Source organism: Carcharhinus amblyrhynchos, chromosome 1, assembly GCF_965287045.1.
Source record: "Carcharhinus amblyrhynchos chromosome 1, sCarAmb.v2.hapA, whole genome shotgun sequence".
NCBI lineage: Eukaryota > Metazoa > Chordata > Chondrichthyes > Carcharhiniformes > Carcharhinidae > Carcharhinus > Carcharhinus amblyrhynchos.
The window spans coordinates 147,365,298-147,385,763 of record NC_137324.1 but is presented as its reverse complement, the minus strand read 5'-3'; the positions used below and the strand labels follow the sequence as shown (position 1 = coordinate 147,385,763).

The 20,466-nt window shown below is 40.0% G+C and overlaps 1 protein-coding gene across 1 annotated transcript in view; it reads left to right on the top strand.

The window, feature by feature from the left end:
• Window positions 1-20,466, top strand: part of LOC145350573 (short transient receptor potential channel 3) — a 151,450-nt gene that overhangs the window by 45,863 nt on the left and 85,121 nt on the right. The window contains exon 2 of the mRNA XM_080199775.1: window positions 6,514-7,291. Coding sequence (XP_080055901.1) covers window positions 6,514-7,291 — 778 coding nt within the window. The remainder of the gene's footprint in view (window positions 1-6,513; window positions 7,292-20,466) is intronic.

Below are 20,466 nucleotides of genomic sequence, written 5' to 3'. Positions count from 1 at the left end.
CAGAACATTTTAAACATAAACTTTTACTTTGAATAAGCATCTTTCATTGCTCAGTTATACCATACAACAATTTATAAGAGAAGTATCTCATCTTACGTAAAAGAAAAAGAAAGAACAGGAGACACATGTGTAGTTTGAAGTAGCATGATGGTGTGATGGCCACTTCAGAGCACAATATTGCACTGAGCAGACAGGTCCACTCTATAGAGAGTTGTGTTGTGAATTGATTTCAAAGGGAAAAATACTAACAGTAGGTACATTTGCTCTGAATGACATATTAAATGCAAAACGTTGAATAAGCAAAATGGGGTGATTTCTTGGGAATAGAAATACATTTCAAATTGTGTTAACATAACTTAGGCTAAGTTGAAAGATCTACAAGTTTGAGTTATTTCAGCACTTAATGGAGTGAACTTTCCCAATGAGCAGACTTCCGCTGTTTGGCCTCCTATTAGTCACAGCGGAACATTCATTTCATCTTGAGAAAATATAATTAAGTCCATAACAACTGTAAGTGTATAGTGTGACATTATTACTGTTCATTTATCCATTTCATAAAGTTTAGTCATTCTATTTGTCAATTTAGTCTGTCACAGTTTAGAGTAATGTTAATGTTCTCCAAAACTGAAGGAGGTGACGTGAACAGACTATATAAACAGTGACTTAAACACCGATGTAGAATTTTTGTGTGACACTGAACTATGAATTATCTGGATATTGAAGAGTGGGAGCTCAATTATGAGAGTTATTTAAGGTCTTGAATTCAATAAAATAACTGGAATAAAAATATAATGAAGCTATAAGATCAAGCAGCTCAGGCCATGGTTTAACATCCTATCCTTTAGACAGCACATTGAACAATGCGATACTGCTCAGTATCACACTGTATTGTTAGATTTGCTCATGATCCTAAACTTCTGGTATGTACTTTGAATAGACAACCTTCCACATCAGGGGAGAAAGTGATATCAATTGAAGCAAACTTACATCTGTGAAACCTAAGCCTGAAAATAAATCTCATTATTACTCCCTCTAAAAGAAATCTCTGCATAAAAATAATTAACTAACTTCATTTTTCTTGGTTTTCATTTTAAATCCTTTTTTTTTACCTTGGTCACTGACCTAACAATAATAGGAAGTTGCATTTACAAGTTAATTGAAAGAATTTATGATATCAGTTTAGAACCATAGAACATTACAGCACAGAAACGGGCCTTTTGGCCCTTCTTGGCTATACCAAACCATTTTTTTGCCTAGTCCCACTGACCTGCACCTGGACCATATCCCTCCACACCCCTCTCATCCATGTACCTGTCCAAGTTTTTCTTAAATGTTAAAAGTGAGCCCACATTTACCACTTCATCTGGCAGCTCATTCCACACTCCCACCACTTTCTGCGTGAAGAACCCCTTCTTAATAGTCCCTTTAAACTTTTCCCACTTCACCCTTAACCTATGTCCTCTAGTTTTTTTCTCCCCTAGTCTCAGTGGAAAAAGCCTGCTTGCATTCATTCTATCTATACCCATCATAATGTTATACACCTCTATCAAATCTCCCCTCATTCTTCTACGCTCCAGGGAGTAAAGTACTAACCTATTCAAACTTTCTCTGTAACTCAGTTTCTCAAGCCCCGGCAGCATCCTTGTAAACCTCCTCTGCACTCTTTCAACCTTATTAATATCCTTCCTGTAATTAGGTGACCAAAACTGCACACAATACTCTAAATTCGGCCTCACTAATGTCTTATGCAACCTCACCATAACATTCTAACTCTTATACTGAATACTTTGATTTATAAAGGCCAATGTACCAAAAGCACTTTTTACGACCCTACCTACCTGTGACGCCACTTTTAGGGAATTATGTATCTGTATTCCCAGATCCCTCTGTTCTACTACACTCTTCAGTGTCCTACCGTTTACCTTGAATGTTCTACCTTGGTTTGTCCTTCCAAGATGCAATACCTCACACTTGTTTGCATTAAACGCCATCTGCCACTTTTCTAGCTGGTCCAAATCCCTCTGCAAGCATTGAAAACCTTCCTCACAGTCCACTACACCTCCAATCTTTGTATCATGAGCAAATTTGCTGATCCAATTTACCACATTATCATCCGGATCATTGATATAGATGACAAACAACAATGGACCCAACACTGATCCCTGTGGCACACCACTAGTCACAGGCTTCCACTCAGAGAAGCAATCCTCCACTACTGCTCTCTGGCCTCTTCCATTGAGCCAATGTCTAATCCAATTTACCACCTCTCCATGCACACCTAGCGACTGAACCTTCCTAATTAACCTCCCATGCAGGAAAAGGCCTCACTGAAGTCCATATAGACAACATCCACTGCCTTCCCTTCATCCACTTTCCTGGTAACCTCAAAAAACTCTGATAGATTGGTTAAAGATGATCTACCACACATAAAGCCATGTTGACTCTCCCTAATAAGCCCCTGTCCATCCAAGTATTTGTAGATCCTATCTCTTCACACTTTTTCCAATAATTTACCTACTACTGACATCAAACTTACTGGCCTATAATTTCCCGGATTACTTTTTAAACAACAGAACAACATGAGCTATCCTCCAATCATCCGACACCTCACCCGTGGATACCGACATTTTAAATATATCTGCCAGTTTAATTGAAATGTTAATTTGCAATAACGTATTAGTAGCATCTCAAAATTAATTTCCCCAGTGGTATTTTTTTCATTCTTTTCATGTTAAAAGTAATGACTGTCTCCATTTATATTTTCAAAAAAAATTTAGTAGCAAAAATCTCCCTCATAAATGTGCAAGAGCAATTTGCTGAAGTAATTATCTTAAATCAGAGTTAAAGACTAAAGCAACACATTGACCTTGAATTTATTCAACGATTACATCATTGTAATGTTACATCTATATTGCGGAGCTTATTTAATGGCACAAAATTTTCAGGAAACTATTAAGCAAGTGATTTTCACCATTGCTTGCACCAGGCTATAATCTCCTGGAACTTTGTGCCGTTAATTTTTATAGCACCACCTCCATTAAAATCAATGGTCACAGTTCCTCTACTTTTGTAAATATGTACATATTTACAAAAGTAGAGGAACCATGTACATATTTACAGAAGTAGAGGAACTGTGACCATTGCTGCCAGTTCGATAGTTAACAAACAACACTGGAAGACTTTATAATATTAATATCTATTGCCAAGTCATCTTCATGTTACATTCTATTGTATTTCTAATATAGTACACATTATAGAAATGGAAACAGATTTTCCTGTCCAAGATTCACAAGAAACATCAAGTGAAGTATTACACTAGGACTAAGTGGCAGAAAATCAATTTCAAAAATAGAAAAAGAGAGAAAATGAAATAAACAGAACGGGAGCTGAAGAAAAAAATGTGCAAAAAGTAATTACAAATTTTGCTGCCTAAGCTTCTATGTTGCCTGTCATTAATTACATGTATGAAGACCCATGCTGTTTTTATATATTATTGTCACACTCTCCACCTTTGCAGGAACCACTCAAACGTTACATTAGGGTGGCATGGTGGCGCAGTGGTTAGCACTGCTACCTCACAGCACCAAGGTCCCGGTTCAATTCCAACTTTGGGTGACTATCTATGTGGGGTTTGCATGTTCTCACTGCGAATGCATGGGTTTCCTCCAGGTGTTCTACTTTCCTCCTACAGTCCAAAGATGTGTAGATTAGGGAGAATAGTGAGGTAAATGCATGGGGCTATGGGGATAGAGTGGGGGTGATTCTGGGAAGGATGCCCTTTGATTTGATGAGCCAAATAGCTTCTTTCTATACTGTAGGGATTCTATGATTCTATAATAATCCCAACATCTAACAGACTTGCTTCTCTGACTCACATCATTTATGTCCATCCCTCAAAGTTCTGAGGATCTGCAAGCTGATGGTCCACTCTAGCTATTTCTTCTCCCATCCACATCAGGGTTAATCTATCTGTGAACTGAAATTTCCATAGGCCCTATCTCTTTGACCAGAGAATAAACTCCAACTAGCACCCTGCCTGGTGGCTAACAGCAGGCACCTTTTCTCCTGCTGTTTGTATTAGCTGCTGTTTTCCTGTTCTTCCCTCTGAGTGGGGTCTCTGAGCTAGTAAGTCTGGCAGCAGGAGGACAAGTTGTTTCTGCCTTTGTCGCCAGGCGTTAAGAATTTGATGTCTCCTCTCAATAGGCTCTGACCTTTTCCCCATGGCACATCACAGTGCCAGGGATGCAGATTTGATTCCGGCCTTGCTCACTGTCTGTGTGGAGTTTGCACTACCTCGCTATGTCAGCTTGGGTTTCCTCCCACAGTCCAAAATGTATGGGTTAGATTGATTGGACATGCTAAAATTGACTCTAGTGTCAGGGGGATTAGCAGGGTAAATTTACGGGGTTACAGAAATAGCGTCTGGGTCAGAATAGATGGGCTACATGCCCTCCTAAATGGTACTGTACTGATTCTATTCTATGATTATCGCTAAGCAGAACGAGTAGGAGGTCACATGCCCCTCTCCATTACTCCATTTTAGGTTGAATTAAAAGAGACAGTTTAAAATATAACTAGCCTATGAAACCTCAATTTGTAACAAAATGTATACAGATTTTCACCATAAAGACGCAGCTTATGTTTTATTCAATGTTTGTGTTGCTAGCATAGATAATTTTAAATTTATTCCTATTTATAGCTTTCACTAATGTCTTGCTGGATATAATTGAATGGAGAAATAAATTAGGTTGATGTTCCTGCAGAAATCAACAAGCAATTTGAATTTTTATTTATCTACTCTTGATCTGCTGCTATGCTTGCTGTTGTGTATTGTAAATATTTTTGAGAAAATTGTTTTGCATATTGACCACTGCAGGATCAAGAAACACATTCCAACTTAGAACATTCAGTGCCAAACAGCCGCTGCAGTGCATTAAGGCCCATGCATGAACCAGAACATATCTGATTATTTCAGGTGAAAAAGAATGCCAATGAGAATTAAAAATTGCAGAAGAATATTCTATAGCAGAAAAATATTACAGAATAGTATTAGAAATGTTCTTAAGACCAAAACTGACATTGTAAATATCTTGGCCAAGGAATTTAGTTGCATGTCACCCAGTTTTCAGGTGTTAAATGGCCTTCTAAACCTCACGAATAATGAATACTCAAATTGACGGTAGTTGACCAAGTCCTAGACAAAATGGGGACCATTTTATATGAACTGGAAATTTGCAATCCACCTTATTGGTACAGTCCAAATAATTAACAAGAATTTCTCATTCCTTAAACACAGTTTAGATATATTTAATATCAACACTTGATTGTGGCCCCCACAGCAGGATTGGACAGGCCTAAGGTTGTGCATATCAATTGCACTGAGGGAAATTAGGCTCATCTTGTCTAACAGATGGTTCTTAAATAAATTGTCTACTAGACCATGACCAGCAGGCTAAATTTTAAGATATCCTTACCTGAATGTGGACCAGAGAGAGTGGGAGTTGATCCAATTAACCCACTTCCTATATGTAACCTTTCCTAGTTACCTTTAATCATTTACCTGAAGGCCATTGCTGGCATTCCAGATACCTGACCTTCCATTCCACTTTACCTTTCAATTGTCTATAAATGTCTACAGTGCATTGGCTGGCTGGCAAGACCAAGGCCCAATACTGGATTGTCATGCAGTGCAAAGAACTAAGCAATTTCAGCACAAACCAGATTGTTACTAAAGCAAGGCCATTATTTATTTAGATGCAACATATATATCTTCCAGAATAAAAAAGTCTCAACTATAACTGAAGTTGCTTCACATTACCTTTAATTACCCTAAGACTACTGTCAAATGAAAGGCCCTTACATAATTATTAAATTGAACTCAAATATATTTTCCCAATCTAGAATCATAGACAGCAAGAGGAGTTCCCACCTCCTATGAAGTGGCATGTTAAGTTTTGCCATGTTCTATAAGTGTAAGTTGTTCTAGTGCACTGGAAGAAAACATCTGTCTCAGGTCATTCAGCCCATCTCCCTGCTTCTTTTACAGAGCTATCTGATAAATCCCACTTTCTAGCCCTGTCCCCATAACACTACCTATTTTCCTTTTGAGTGTACATCCAGTTCCTTTTGAAAATAATGATTGAATGCACTTGTACCATCCTTTCCCATTCTGCGTTCCGGATCATCAAGTTCTCTCCATTTTGCCTGACTTTGTTAGTTATCGTCAATTTGAGTTCTTTGGTTACTGTCCCACCTGTCAGTGCATCAAACTTTTCCTTTCCACTCTTGTAACTCCAAATGTAGTTTCTTTTCATTTCATTAAAATATCCAGCATAAGAAAATCATAATTACTACTAGCTTACCAGCAAAAGTAATCTTTAGCTGGGTCCTTTGGAGAGGTTAAAAGCTAATATAAATTGATTTCAATAGAACGGCAAATATTTTCAGCAGCTCTGAATGTATGACTGCAGAAATGTTTCATATCTCACCATAGTTTCATCTGCTCTTTCTCAGGCAAAGTATAAGTAACCCATCTGTAATGCAGCGAAGAATGACAGTACTACGGGAGAAGGGAAGGAGACAAGCTATTCGTGGTCCAGCATTCATGTTCAATGACAGGGGCACGAGCCTAACTCCAGAAGAGGAACGCTTTTTGGATGCAGCTGAATATGGCAATATACCTGTTGTTCGGCGAATGCTGGAAGAGAGCAAGTCACTGAATGTTAATTGTGTTGATTACATGGGCCAAAATGCCCTTCAGCTAGCGGTTGGAAATGAACATTTGGAAGTAACTGAGCTCCTTCTGAAGAGGGATAATCTGGCTCGAATTGGAGATGCATTATTACTTGCTATCAGTAAGGGGTATATACGAATTGTGGAAGCAATTTTGAATCACTCTGGATTTGAGCCCAGTAATCGCCTGACCCTTAGCCCATGTGAACAAGAAATGCAGGATGATGATTTTTATGCCTACGACGAAGATGGCACAAGATTTTCTCCAGACATCACCCCAATCATTCTGGCTGCCCACTGCCAGAAATATGAGGTGGTGCACATGCTGTTGATGAAAGGAGCACGGATTGAGAAACCTCACGACTATTTCTGTAAATGCAATGAATGTGTGGAGAAACAAAAGCACGATTCATTTAGTCATTCCAGATCAAGGATCAATGCGTACAAAGGGTTAGCAAGCCCTGCCTATTTGTCTTTGTCTAGCGAGGATCCAGTACATACGGCACTAGAGCTTAGTAACGAACTAGCCAAGTTGGCAAATATTGAAAAAGAATTTAAGGTAAGTTTAATGATTTCTTAAATGTATGTCCAAGCATATCATTTCCTTCAGTTTTGTAAAAGCTGTGTAGATTAAATGGGAAAACATGGGTATTGCATTAATTAACCTGTAACCTATCATCTTAGGATCTTGGAAAATTACAGTCCCCATGGAACAGTTTTTCTGATCACCCAATGCATTATGATGCTAAAGCAAATTTTGTCATATATCAGCGTAAAGTGATTTTGTGCATAAATTAATATGAAAGTGACTGCCAAACCAGCATGTCAGGTCTTGATCTAAACACAGCTACATACAAAAACCACAACAAAAACAGAGAATGCTGGAAAATGTCAGCAGGTTTGACAGCATCTGTGGAGAGAGAGCCAAAGTTTTGAGTCTGGAAGAAGGGTCACATTCTCTCCCCACAGGTGGTATCAAGCCTGCTGAGATTCTCCAGCATTTTCTGTTTTTATTTCAGATACCAGCAGCTGCAGTAATTTGCTTTCACATACAAAAACTGTTGAGTACCAAAACACCCCCACCAAGGAGGTCAACTCAAACCAGCCTTACTTTGCATTAGCAGCTGTTTAACCTGAAAAATGACCACATGGTCATGGACTGTCCAGTAACTTATAGAGAATATATATAGAAATATCCCAAACTAAGAATATTATATACAACTTAAATCTAAACTAGGAGAAATTCTTTGAAATCTGTTCTATGCTACTATCAGATTAGCAACTCAGCACAACAGTAGTTCAGTCACACCACATTACATTGGTGCCCATTAACAACGTTAATAGGCACTAATGATACACATCAGCATCACTGTCACAACCTGGATTCTATCCTCATGGTCATTTATAATCCAGCCACTCAGTAAATCTCAGTCTACTCTGCCAGTTAATACTAATGACTTTATAACAATGTCTCTTCAATGGCTATAGTGTGTATATCATTTACAGTAACAAAAACATAATAGAAATAACAAAAGATTTGGATTGAATATTTTTACTATTATAAGGGAAATACATCCACCCTGCACTTTTCACACATTGAAAATAAGCAGTGAACAGATCTCGGCAAGTTGTCCAAGCACTCTTGCACATAACTGCTTTCCAGCTGATTTTATAATGGCCCAGGTACATGCACAGCACACAGTGTAAATATCGGGGTCTTTTGGTTGTACAACATAACTTAAAGTGGGGTGGATTTTGACCTTGTGTAGTAGTGTAAAGGAAATTAAAACCAAAACCTAAAAAGTTATTGATATCAAAATCTACCCTAGTAAATAGGGAAGTAAGCGTGATTGCAGCATAACATTGCCATAATAAAGCTATTTAGGTATGAAGAGAGAGTTTTATTGCTGAAGTATTGGCTGGAATTTTATACAGAGGTGGTGGGTGAAAAGTTGGAAGAGAACCTACCTTCACTGGCCCAACAGAGTTTACAGTCATGAGGTGTTGATTACTTGAGGTAGCAGCTTCTGGCCCATGTGGGAAAATATTTCATCTCCAACAGTTACTGCTCAATCAGCTGGTCAGTAGCTCTCCAGTTCCAGCAGGAATTGTGTCACTGCTGTGATTTCAATCAGTCCCCAATGAGGAACACTGATAAAGACAGGATAACTAGGGTTTCACAACTGCCAGTCAGGAAGGTCCCACGAGTGGGGAAGCGGGCGGCGATTGGGAGGATGAGATGTATAAGAGTTGAGAGTCCATAAGGCACTGAGTGCCCATTAGGAGGGAACATACACCGTCCAAGCCCTCAGCCAGGTTGCTAGTGTTTACCTTGTGGCCTCATAAGTGGCATGGGCAACCCCTTCCTGCAGTGGGAGGATACCCTTATTGAGAGACAATACTAAAGAAATGGTGGAATGAAGAAGGAGACTTATGCTGATTACATTTTCATCATAAGATTGTGTGAGGAAAAAAACAGTATAACATAGCAAACAATAATGTGTCATCATAAGGGAGGTTAACAAGCCCTGCTAAAAATATTGAGATAGCACTTATAGAACACCATATACTAAATCAGGGAGTTAAACAAGTCTCACTTTAAATTGCTCAGATTTAATTCTGGATCTTGATTCTCTGGCTGGTCTAAATTGAAGGAGAAATGCTAAATAGATTTGCAAAGCAAACGAGGGAGTCTTTAGAACACATTCAAAGAAATTAAATTAAAAAATGGAATGGATGCAATGGTAGAAAAATGATGGTATATCAGATAGAAGAAAGAACACAATCAAAGGAGGAAGTGTAGAAACGTCAAGGAAAATTGGGCAAGGTGTCTAATGAGCCACTGATCCAATATTGTCCATTTTGCATTCCTGTCAAAACCATAGTCTGAATAATTAGGATGACAGAAACACAAAGCATCAGTGGGGAACATGTACCTGCTGACTCCAACTGCCCGATGCCATTTTATGCTCCAATGAATGTTAATTGGAGGACTCCTCACCTATGAGAGCTATTGGCCAATGAGATTGTCCAGCAGCTCTCCAGTCCTTCCAGCAACAGCGCTGTAGTAGCTGGAAGAAGAACTGCACCAGCCAACCAATCTGAGACAAGCCCCACAAATTGGAAATCCAGGTTAAGTGAAAGGGCTGGGAGGATAGCAAAGGCCCGGCAGGGGAGGGGTGTTGTCACAAGCAGGGCAATTGGGGTTTCAATGTGTAGGCTGGAGTTGGGGGAAGGGGGGCTGAGAAAAATTCAGAGGTCACTGAGCCTTAAGTGAGGGTGCCCTAGATCAGAAAGGGACTCCTGATGTAGGCACCCCAACCCCCATTCTCACTGAGATTGAACTGGCTGGGTGGGAAACGACCCTTAAATTAGCTACTTAAGGGCCTTAATTGAGACAAGGACATCTCTTGAGGGTCTGCTCCAAGGTATGAAGGGGTAGAGGGGTGGAAATATGTTAATAGCAAGAATAGGAATATCATTCAGGACTGAATAATAGGAGCAGGCAAATCTCCTAGGAGACTTTGAACTACAGACCATGTAAAACTGATTATTGTGATAGTTGGAAATAATTGAAGTTTATTATTTGGCGTGTCACTGATGCTTTGCAGTAAATAACCATAAAGCAAATAGTAATGAGTTGAACAAGAGTCATAACATTCTTCCGACCATATGATTTATAGGTCCTGATTTTCAAATACAACCAAAGATAATATTGCTTAAAGAATGTATATTTGGCCAGAAGGAATCTTAGAAATGTATAAAATATTGGGTAGGGGTAAAGTTGCTTGCTGTCAGGAATTATTAAAAAGAACTTGTGTTTTCAGAATACGCAAGGTTATGGGATTGGAGCTGTGAGAACGATTGAGACCTGAAAGTAGCAACTTAAGTGTTAGTGTGGAAAAATGTTTAAAAGGGTGCTAAAACAAAACATGGCAAAAGCAATCTTTGTGCATAACATCATGAAGTTCTGCAAAGTGTTGACGGAATTCATTGTTTAAATAAGAGATCAAAGATGCTAATAGATGCAGAGGCAAGGTTTGTATACGAAAATGATCAGCAGGGAAACAAAATTATGGAATTTCAAAATGATTAGTGGGTCAAGCCATGGCTGCACTGTCAGAAGCACAAGTTCCTGATTCAGAAACAACTTCTTTAATAATTTAAATTTAAGTATATTTATTAGTGTCATAAGTAGATTTTACATTAACACTGCAATGAAGTCACTGTGAAAATCTCCTAGTTGCCACATTCCAGCGCCTGTTCAGGTACACTGAGGGAGAATTTAGCATGATTGATGCACCTAACCAGCACGTCTTTCAGACTGTGGGAGGAAACGTCGCAGACATGAGGAAAATGTGCAAACTCCTCACAGACAGTGACCCAAGCTGGGAATCAAACCCAGATCCCTGGCTCTGTGAGGTAGCAGTGCTAACCATTGTGCCACCGAGTCGCCATTTGTATTCAGAAGATGTTTCATGTGGATTTGAATGTCCCTGGCTCAACTTAGTCCTCTATTGCTTAAACATGTTCTGTTGTACTTGAACTTTATAATGGACCAGAAGGTGGAAAGATTCATTATGTTAGACCAATAAATAAGTGAGAGACAAAGGAACACAATAATTTTGAAGCAAGTTAAGAATAGGAGACTTCCATATCCTCAATATTAAATGACAACACCATTTGTCACCACTCCTAAGCTTATCAAACATGCCCTGAGAGGGGGAACAGATAAAATTATCTAAGAGAAACCAAAAGTAACTAATGTTTGTATCGAAACTATTTCATAATTTATATGGTTGCACAACTGAAACTCTTGCTGTGCACTAAGTTAAATATGGTGGTTTTGGAAACTCCCAAGTGCATTTGGTTCTGAAGTTCCTCTTGGAAATGTAGCCAAAGCCCAGGCTACAGCATCATTAGTGACTCAGCTATGCAGGTATGGAGGAGGAAGATCAGGGAAGCAAAAGTTATCAGAGATGCAATAGTTGGGGGAACAGACAGAGATTTCTGAAATTGCAGATCCAACTCCAGGATGGTATGTTGCCTCCCTGGTCAAGGATGTCACTGAGCTGCTGCAGAGTATTTTGAGGGGGCAGGGTAAATAGCCAAAGATCATGCTCCACATACACCAATGACATAGATAAAAAGAGGGATGAGGTCGTGGAGACAGATTTTAGGGACCTAGGAAACAGACCCCTGGTGCCACATGCTGGTGAAAATAGAAATAGGAAGATAGTAAGCTAAGTATGTCAAAGGCTGGAGAGATAGTGCAGGAGGGAGGCTTCACAAGCATCCCCATTCTCAGTGATGTACATCAGTGCAAAAGACAACAATGAAGCAAATGCACACCTTCAGTCAGAAGTGCCAAGTGGATCATCTACTTTGGCTCCTTCTGAGGTCCCAAGCATCACAGATGACAATCTTAAATCAATTCAATTTATCAATTTAATTGTGATATTTATTAGAAAGGCAGAAGGCATTAGATATTGAAGTCCCTGGGCCACCTCGCACACTGGTGGTGGCCATCAGACACCCTGGCAGCGACTACCAGACACACTGGTGGTGCTGTTTGGGCATTGTCAGTGTGCCAGGTGAGCACTGCCACTGTACCAGGAGGCAGGAGTATTGCCAAGGGGTGGGGCCTGTGTGGGTCTGTGACAGGAGGGTTATGCAGGGGCGCTACGTGGAAAGCGTTATGCAGGAGGGCTATGATGCATTTACACAAGAGGATTATGATAAAGAGGTTGTGCTGGGGGACTATGCTGAGGGGTTATGCTGAGGGGTTATGAAGGGGGGTGTCCTGCCACACCACACCCCCCCTCCCCAGTACCAGTGAAAAACTCACCAGAAAAGTGACTTGGGAGAATTGTGGTGTGGTACGGAGCATGCTTGAGAAACCGGTGCAGATCACTCTATTGTTCTCACTGTTACGACACTTTTCGGGAGAATTCCGCCCTTGGTCTTATACGGCATTCAACCAACCAGAATGTTCTATTAACTGGAATAACTGGAATTTCTGATATCCCCAAAGCAAATCATTACCTTACCAACTGCAGAATCACAGAATTGTTATGGTGCAGGAGAAGGTCATTTGGCCCATTCTATTTGCACTGGAAGACATTCAGAAATTATCTGGAACCTGAAGGTTTCTGAGCACTGTTGGGTCACCCCGGTGTAGCTAGCCAAGCTTCCAGCAGAGGTATTGGATGCTCCTTCTGCTCCATACGTTGCAAACAGAGCCTCAGACGCTTTCCAGAAAGGCTACACCAGGCAGAAGAGAAACAGGGCTAAAAAAAATACAGTTGTTGATTGAACGCACAGCCAAGGGGATGATTTTTCAGGAGGCTTTCAAAAGCAAGAGAAGTCCAAGGCAAGTTTTGGGAATGTGTTATGCAAGACATGTTAGCTGAAGCAACAGCTAACATGTTGCAAAGGGAACATGGTGTATTTATTGAACAGCCTTCTTAGTAAAATGGGAGCCAATTAGGATCATACTGATAAGGCAGAATTACAAATGCAATACACAATGTTACTAGTTTGTCCTGAGATGGGTGGAGATACAACAAAATCTTCTCCATTTCTGAATATAAAGCTCCTTAGAGTGTTTCTACCAGGTTTTGACTGCAGTGAAATGTAGAAATATTAATCTTTTATCATTGCTGTCAATACCTGAATCAGAAATACATTTACAATGCAGTCAGCTTGTCTGCTGGTTGATGTTTCAAAATCACTGCTATGTGTCCCAAATCCTGATCCTTTTTCTGGTATTGTGTAGTCAGCATTCCAAAATGCAATTGGGCGACATTTGATTTTGATAAGCTTGACTTATTAAGTAACCCATTGACTCCCTGTTAATCAGCAGTTTTGAATAACTGACACCACTCATTCCCACAGCATGCCCGATAATGTAAGTTTTACTGTACCTATACTGGAGGTGATTCAGAGAAAGCTCACTGGGCTGATCCCTGGGATGGAAGGATTGTCCTTTGAGGAAAGGTTGAATATGTTGGTTCCATACCTTTTAGAAGAATGAGAGGTGATCTTATTGAAACGTATCAAATATTGAGAGGGTGTGACAGGTTAGATGCTGTATCCATTCGTGGGGGAATCTAGAACTAGGGACACAGTTTCAAAAAAATGAGGTCTTCTGTTTAAGCTGGTGATGAGGAAGAATTTCTTCATCCAAATGGTTGTTAATCTTTGGAATTCTATAACCCAGAGACCATTGGAAGCAGGCTTATTGAAAATAGTCATGGCTGAGTTAGAGATATTTGATCTACAAGGGAGTCAATGGTATTGGCAGTTGACAGGAAAATGGGAATTAAGACCAAAATCAGATCAGCCATAATTTTGAATGGTGGAACAGGCTCAAGAGGTCAAATGGCTCTTGCTTATATTCTTATACCCAGGTATGTATTGTTCACAAAAAGCAGTATAATTCCAGTCCAGCCAATTACTGGCTCATCAGCCAACTGAATCATCAGCAAAGTATGTAAGATGTCACTGACAGAGCTGCCTATCAAGTGCCATTTGCTCAGCACTGATCTGCTGATGAATGCTCAATTTGGATTCTTCCAGGATCACTAGGTCCTGCACTTCATTACAGCCTTGACCCGAACACAGGCAAAAGATTGACTTCATAAGGTGAGGCGAGGTGAGAGTGACTGCCCTTGACTTCAACACTGCACTTGATTTATCAACTTTTACATCAGCCTATATTAAAGCCCTGTTGTCAATTCTTCAGAACCATTATTTTCAATACTATATTTGTGCAGAGAAAAAGAGCTAACCTCAGCACTTTCTCAGGAAATGATATGAGCATGGGATTCAGTATATCACGAGAATAGCTTAGACAAAAACAAGGTTAATTGGGAGGATATCATTGATCCTTTCAGTGAGAGCTTAATGGAAAAAGGCAATACATTAAACTGCTCGCTTAAATTCCCATATTTATTAGTTAAAATGAAATACCATCTGTTTTTTAACTGATTTGTTAAATTGACTCTGTTCAGCATTCATCAGAGATTTCATCACCATGTACACGATGCCAATAATTTATTGGCAAATAAATTGAACCTTGAACATTTCATTAAGATGAGATTAGCAAGGGGTTTCAACAATTTCCTCAGACACTTAGTAAGTCAAAGTTGAAGCAACTGTCAATATATGACTAGGATAAGGAACTGAACATGTATTGCTAAATATGCGAATGACAGAAAGATAGATAGGATACTAAGATGTAAAGAGGAGACTACAAAGGGTTAACTGAGTGGACAAAGACCTAGCAAATGTAGAGTAATGTGGGAAAGTGTAAAGTTGTCCATTTTGGCAGGAAAAATAAAAGAGAAGCATAGGGCGATTCTCACTGTTTCCAGAGTAAACAGCTCCATGCAGGAAATTGGGGTGGAGCTCACTACCATGTGGAAATTGGGATTTAAATTTCATTAGCGGTTCTGGGACTGAAGTCTTCGAGCCTGATAACGTCTCACTTTCCCTCACTGGGTGTGATTCACTCCAGTGGGGTTTGCAACTGCTTCTCACTACTGGGGAACAGGTGGCTTGACCCTGCTGGAGGCAGCAGAGTTCAGTGAGGCCCCCCCCATGAGGTCAGGGGTAAGGAGGGATGCTTCTTGGGCAGTGCTAGCCTGGCACCCTGGTTGCAAACTGGTACTGCCCAAGGGGCACCTGGGCATCGGGCAGTGCCAAGGGATGGGGCCTATTTGGGCAGGGCCTACTGGGAGTGAGGCCTATTGGGTGGGCAATCAGTGTGGGTGGGAAAATCCACTGCCACCCTGCACAGGGATCGCAGGCAGAGTGAGCAGGGACTGTAATTGGGGCTGGTCATCTGGGTGGGATGGAGGGGTCGGGGCTGCTGAGGTGTCAGGACTGCCTGGGGAGGGTGATCGGGACTGTTGGGGAGCGATCGGGGCTGCCGGTGGGAGAGGGAATCAAAAGATCGGGGCTGGCTGGGCAGAGGGTCAGGGAGATTGCCGCTGATTGGGGTGGGAGGCGGGGGTACATAGGATCTGGCCCAGGGATGTCTGGGAGGCCAGTGATCAGGGGGTGGGCATCGGAAGGCCAGTGATGGAGTGTTGCAGGACTGACCAGCGATCGGGAGGCCAATCTCCATGCTGACAGATTGATGCATGCGCAGTGGGAATAGGCCCACCCCACCCTCTCCCACTTTCCAGTGGAAATCCTGCTGAGGCAGTCTGTAATGCACAGTGTCTAAGTTTCGCTCTAGAAATCATGCTGAAAAAACAGTGGGAGTTAGTCCCATTTTCCCACAAATTGGGGAATTAGATTTTTTTGGGAAAATACTGGTCACATTATCTAAATGGTGAGAAATTGCAGAATTCTGGGATGCAGAGGAATCTGGATATCCTATTGCATGAAGCGCAAAAGAATAGTGTTTAGGTACACCAAGTAATTAACAAAACTGATAGAATGTTATCACTTATTGTGCAGGGAATTGAATACAAAAGTAAGATGGTTATCCTTCAATTGTACAGGACATTGGTGACACTACATCTGGAGTACTGTGCACAGTATTGGTCTCCTTATTTAAGATGTAAATACATTGGCAGCAGTTCAGAGAAGATTTACTAAGCTAATACCAGAAAAGGGTGAGTTATCTTATGAGAAAAGATTGGACAAGTTAGGCTTGTATCAGCTGGATCTTAGAAGAATAAGAGGGAAATTCATTGAAACATACAGGATCCTTAATGGTCTTGATAGAGTCTAATTGAAGAGGATATTTCCTGTTGTGGGAGAATCTAGTACCAGAGGCCATCATTTAAAAATAAGGGGTCACCCATTTAGGACAGAGATGAGATTTATTTTCTCTCGGAGTGTTGAGTGTCTTTGGAACTCTCTCCCAAGCGGTGGAAGCAAAGTTTTTGAATATTTTTAAGGCAGAGATAGATCAATCCTTGAAAAGCAATGGGGTGAAAGGTTATTGGAATAGACGGGAATGTGGAGTTGAGGTTGAAATCAGATCAGCCACTATCTTATTGAACGGCAGAACAGGTTCAGAGAGCTGAGTGGCCTACTTCTGCTCTGAATTTGTATGTTAGTAAATTGAAAATAAATCTAAAATGAGAATATTTTAAATGCTGGGTAAACAAAGCAGGAACTGTCACCATCTAAAAATAAAAATGTTGGGCATGGAATCTTCAACAAAACACTCTTGCCAGGATTCTATTTTGAGGGTCTTATATGTACTTTGCAATTGCAAAAATAAATAGAATAATGGAAAGCAAGCAGATTTTTTTCAATACATGGAAAGGAGTAATTGTTGTACAGTGACGTTATAAAATTTGGACTTCCAGTCCAAAGTCAAAAATTTCTTTTAAAAGCTCTGTGGAGCTTCATTAGCGCCACTCTCAGCAAAGGATGAGTCTGCTCACCTGATAAAGGAGCAGCATTCCGAAAGCTCATGATTCTAAATGATACATGACCTGAGTTAAGATGTAGGAGGTGGAGTTTTGGATGAACGCATATTATGTAGGGTGAAAGATGCAAGGCTGGCCAGGAGGACGTTGGAAACAAAGGCATGGTGAAAAAATTAAGAACCAAATGGTATGGTGGAGGTGCAAGTAGGAATCTTGATGACAGAGTGCATATACAATTGGAAGTTCATCTCAGGATCACTATTGTCTAAGATTGCAAATGGTCTGGCTCAACTTCAGATATTCAGTGCTCGAAATGATGGCCAGAGAACAAAGATGATAGCTTCAGACTTCCCAATATTAATTAGGAGGAAATTTCTGCTCGTCTAATCATTGGTGCTGGACTTGTAGTGTGGCAAATCAGAGACCCAAAAGAAAATGTCTACTGTTAGATGTGATTTCGCAATTAGGCAGACTTGCTGAACAATCTTGTGTGTGCTAACAGTTACACTAACAACCAATTTAAGAAAATCAGTTTAGTTTGTAGCATCGTTAATTTACGCTGGCTGGGCGCAACATATATTTATACACAGGGATCCATTTCCTGCAAACAAAAGGAATATGTTTACAACTTGTACTTTTTTGAATTACCTTGTAGCTGTACGTATGGAATCTTTTTGTTTTTGGATGCTATTGCTGAGGAGTAGGGTGTGGATGAATAATAGAAGGGGGCCTGGAATAGATTATTGAAGGACTCCAGAGATAATGATACAGCAATTCGAATAGAAGCTATTGCAAATGATTCCCTGGCCAAGATTCGATAGGTAAGAATGGAAGCAAACAAGGCCATTTCCACATACCTGAATGATAAGGACAGGCATTGGAGGAACATAGTGTGATCAGCTGCATCAAAGGCTAAAGATAGACTGCAAAGGATGAGGAGACATAGGTGGACAGAACATTTTTTTCGCTGAAGGCAGCATCCCATTGGTGGAAAGTAATACTCGCAAAGTGTTACCAGTTGAAATGGCATGTTTCACTTGTTCTTCACGCTTTTGAGATGCCTTGTCTTTCCAGGATAATTTGAGGTAGACCGAGCACAGGTCAAAATTGGTGGCCTTTAGCCCATTGGCAAGTTTGCTTGATACATAGTGAATTATGATCTGATTAGGATAGTCATTGTTCTGCAGGATAGCTTTGATGCAGTTGATTTCTGCACTGAGCTTGCAAGATGAGCAAAAGGCTCATCTTGCAAAAAAAGTAACTTATTTATCAGATTGCTGATAAGACCAATGTTATAGCCCCTGGAGCTATCTGAATCCCAGTGAAGGTCGGCTTGTTGTAGACAGTAGTGAAGAATACATTAAGAGATTTCTCAAGTAGCACAGCAAAAATGGAGAGCAGGTAGACCACTCCATTTCTAAAGTGAATCTGAGCACAGTATAGGGCATATTAAATACATGATACAGACTGAAAGATCATGAATGAACTGGCTACATATTAATACTACGCATGGGGTAGGAGGTTAGGACTCATTTCATCAAAAATGTTTTTCTCATGGAAACAAATAAAAATGTTCACAAATGCTGGATCTAGAGGGAATGATGTGGAGATGCCAGCATTGGCCTGGGATAAACACAGTAAGAAGTCTCACAACACCAGGTTAAAGTCCAACAGCTTTACTTGGTAGCACAAGCCATTAGCTTTTGGAGCGCTGCCTGTCCATTAGGTGAGTGGGATTTCAGTTCACAATTTAATTGAGTTTTTGTCTTTATATGCCCTATTTATGAACTGAAATCTCACTCACCTGATGAAGGGGCAGCGCTCTGAAAGCTAGTGGCTTGTGCTACCAAATAAATCTGTTGGACTTTAACCTGGTGTTGTGAGACTTCTTACTCTAGAGGGAATCCCATCTATTTGGGCATATGTAGTGTCATTAAAGTTGAACTGGCTGTGCGAGTTGCTAAGTTCATAAGTTTAATTAATACAGATTCAGAAAATGGCAGTGTGTTATAATACCATGAAACAGTGACACAACACATGTGTGTGGGTTCATAGTTTTCAATTGCTGGTTTTCCTGCCCGCTTTATGGTTGATTGGTGATTTTTCCAGTCTGTAATTTGAGCAAATTGGTATTGGTAACTTAACATTTAGTTACTTGGGAACTCAGCTTGACAGACATTTGGCACTTCTGATTCTTTCAAGTTGGATTTATATTTCCTGAATATTTTAGATGCCTGCTAGACAAATAGCTTTATATTTATCTAAGTATACATTTTACTGATGTTTATGAGTGTGAAGTCAAGTTCTATAGAGCATTTTTTGATCTTCAAGCTTGTGTAGATTTTCTCTTTCAGGTTTTCTCAGTCATATCAGATTTGAGGGCAATTGACATTTCTAAATTTATTTTATTGTTTTATCAATTCTGTGTAACAGCTGAGTCATGTTCTTACACATTTCTAGCAGGAGCTTGGAGACAACTGAATTATTGAAAACATAGGGATGACAAAAATTATATTAAATTATAACAAGCTATTAACATTGTAACTACACCTATTCAGTCTTGTTGGACTCTCATTAGGATGTTAAAGACTCTTCATTATCTTTTTTCTAGCTTAAAAACAAGAAAATTGAGTTGGTAAAGGGTCCACACAAGGTGACATCATCGGTGAGCGTTAACATTTTTTTTGAAGTTATATTATATTCTTTCTCCATCCCCTCTTTCAGGTCACTCCATGCCATAATCCATAAATCAAATGAAAGAGTAGACTGAAGATCTAGCCCCAGATCTCTCACTAACAGACTGCCAGAAAATGAGCAAGAGTGACTGGAAGTGGCTCTCCCATTAACCTCCCACCCCCTATTTCCATATTAAAGCACTCAGCACCTTCCATAACACCTTAGCTGAGTTTAGGAACTCACTTTGCACAAAGCCACATTTTATTGTGTCCTGTTTTAAATCATTATCTCTTATGTAATTTTTTAAATTGAAATAAAATTGGTGTGAGTGTTCCACAGCACAGTTCTACTGCCGACTTGTATGTATGTTCTACAGATGCAGGAAAGCTCACAAAGACAAAGTAACTTCTGGAAACTCCTTATGTTCATAGATTGCAAGTCTCCTCATACAATTGTAAAGAGGGAATTAGAGACTCAAAATAACACAATATTGAAAAAATAGCCAGCAACAACATAAACTAATATAGCGCTTTTAATGTAGTCAAATGTTCCAAAGCTCTTCATAAGAAGTATGACACCAAGACCAATATTAGGCCAGATGACCAAATGCCTTGTCAATGAGGTAGGCTTTAAAGAGAAAAGTGAGGTAGAGGAGTAGAAA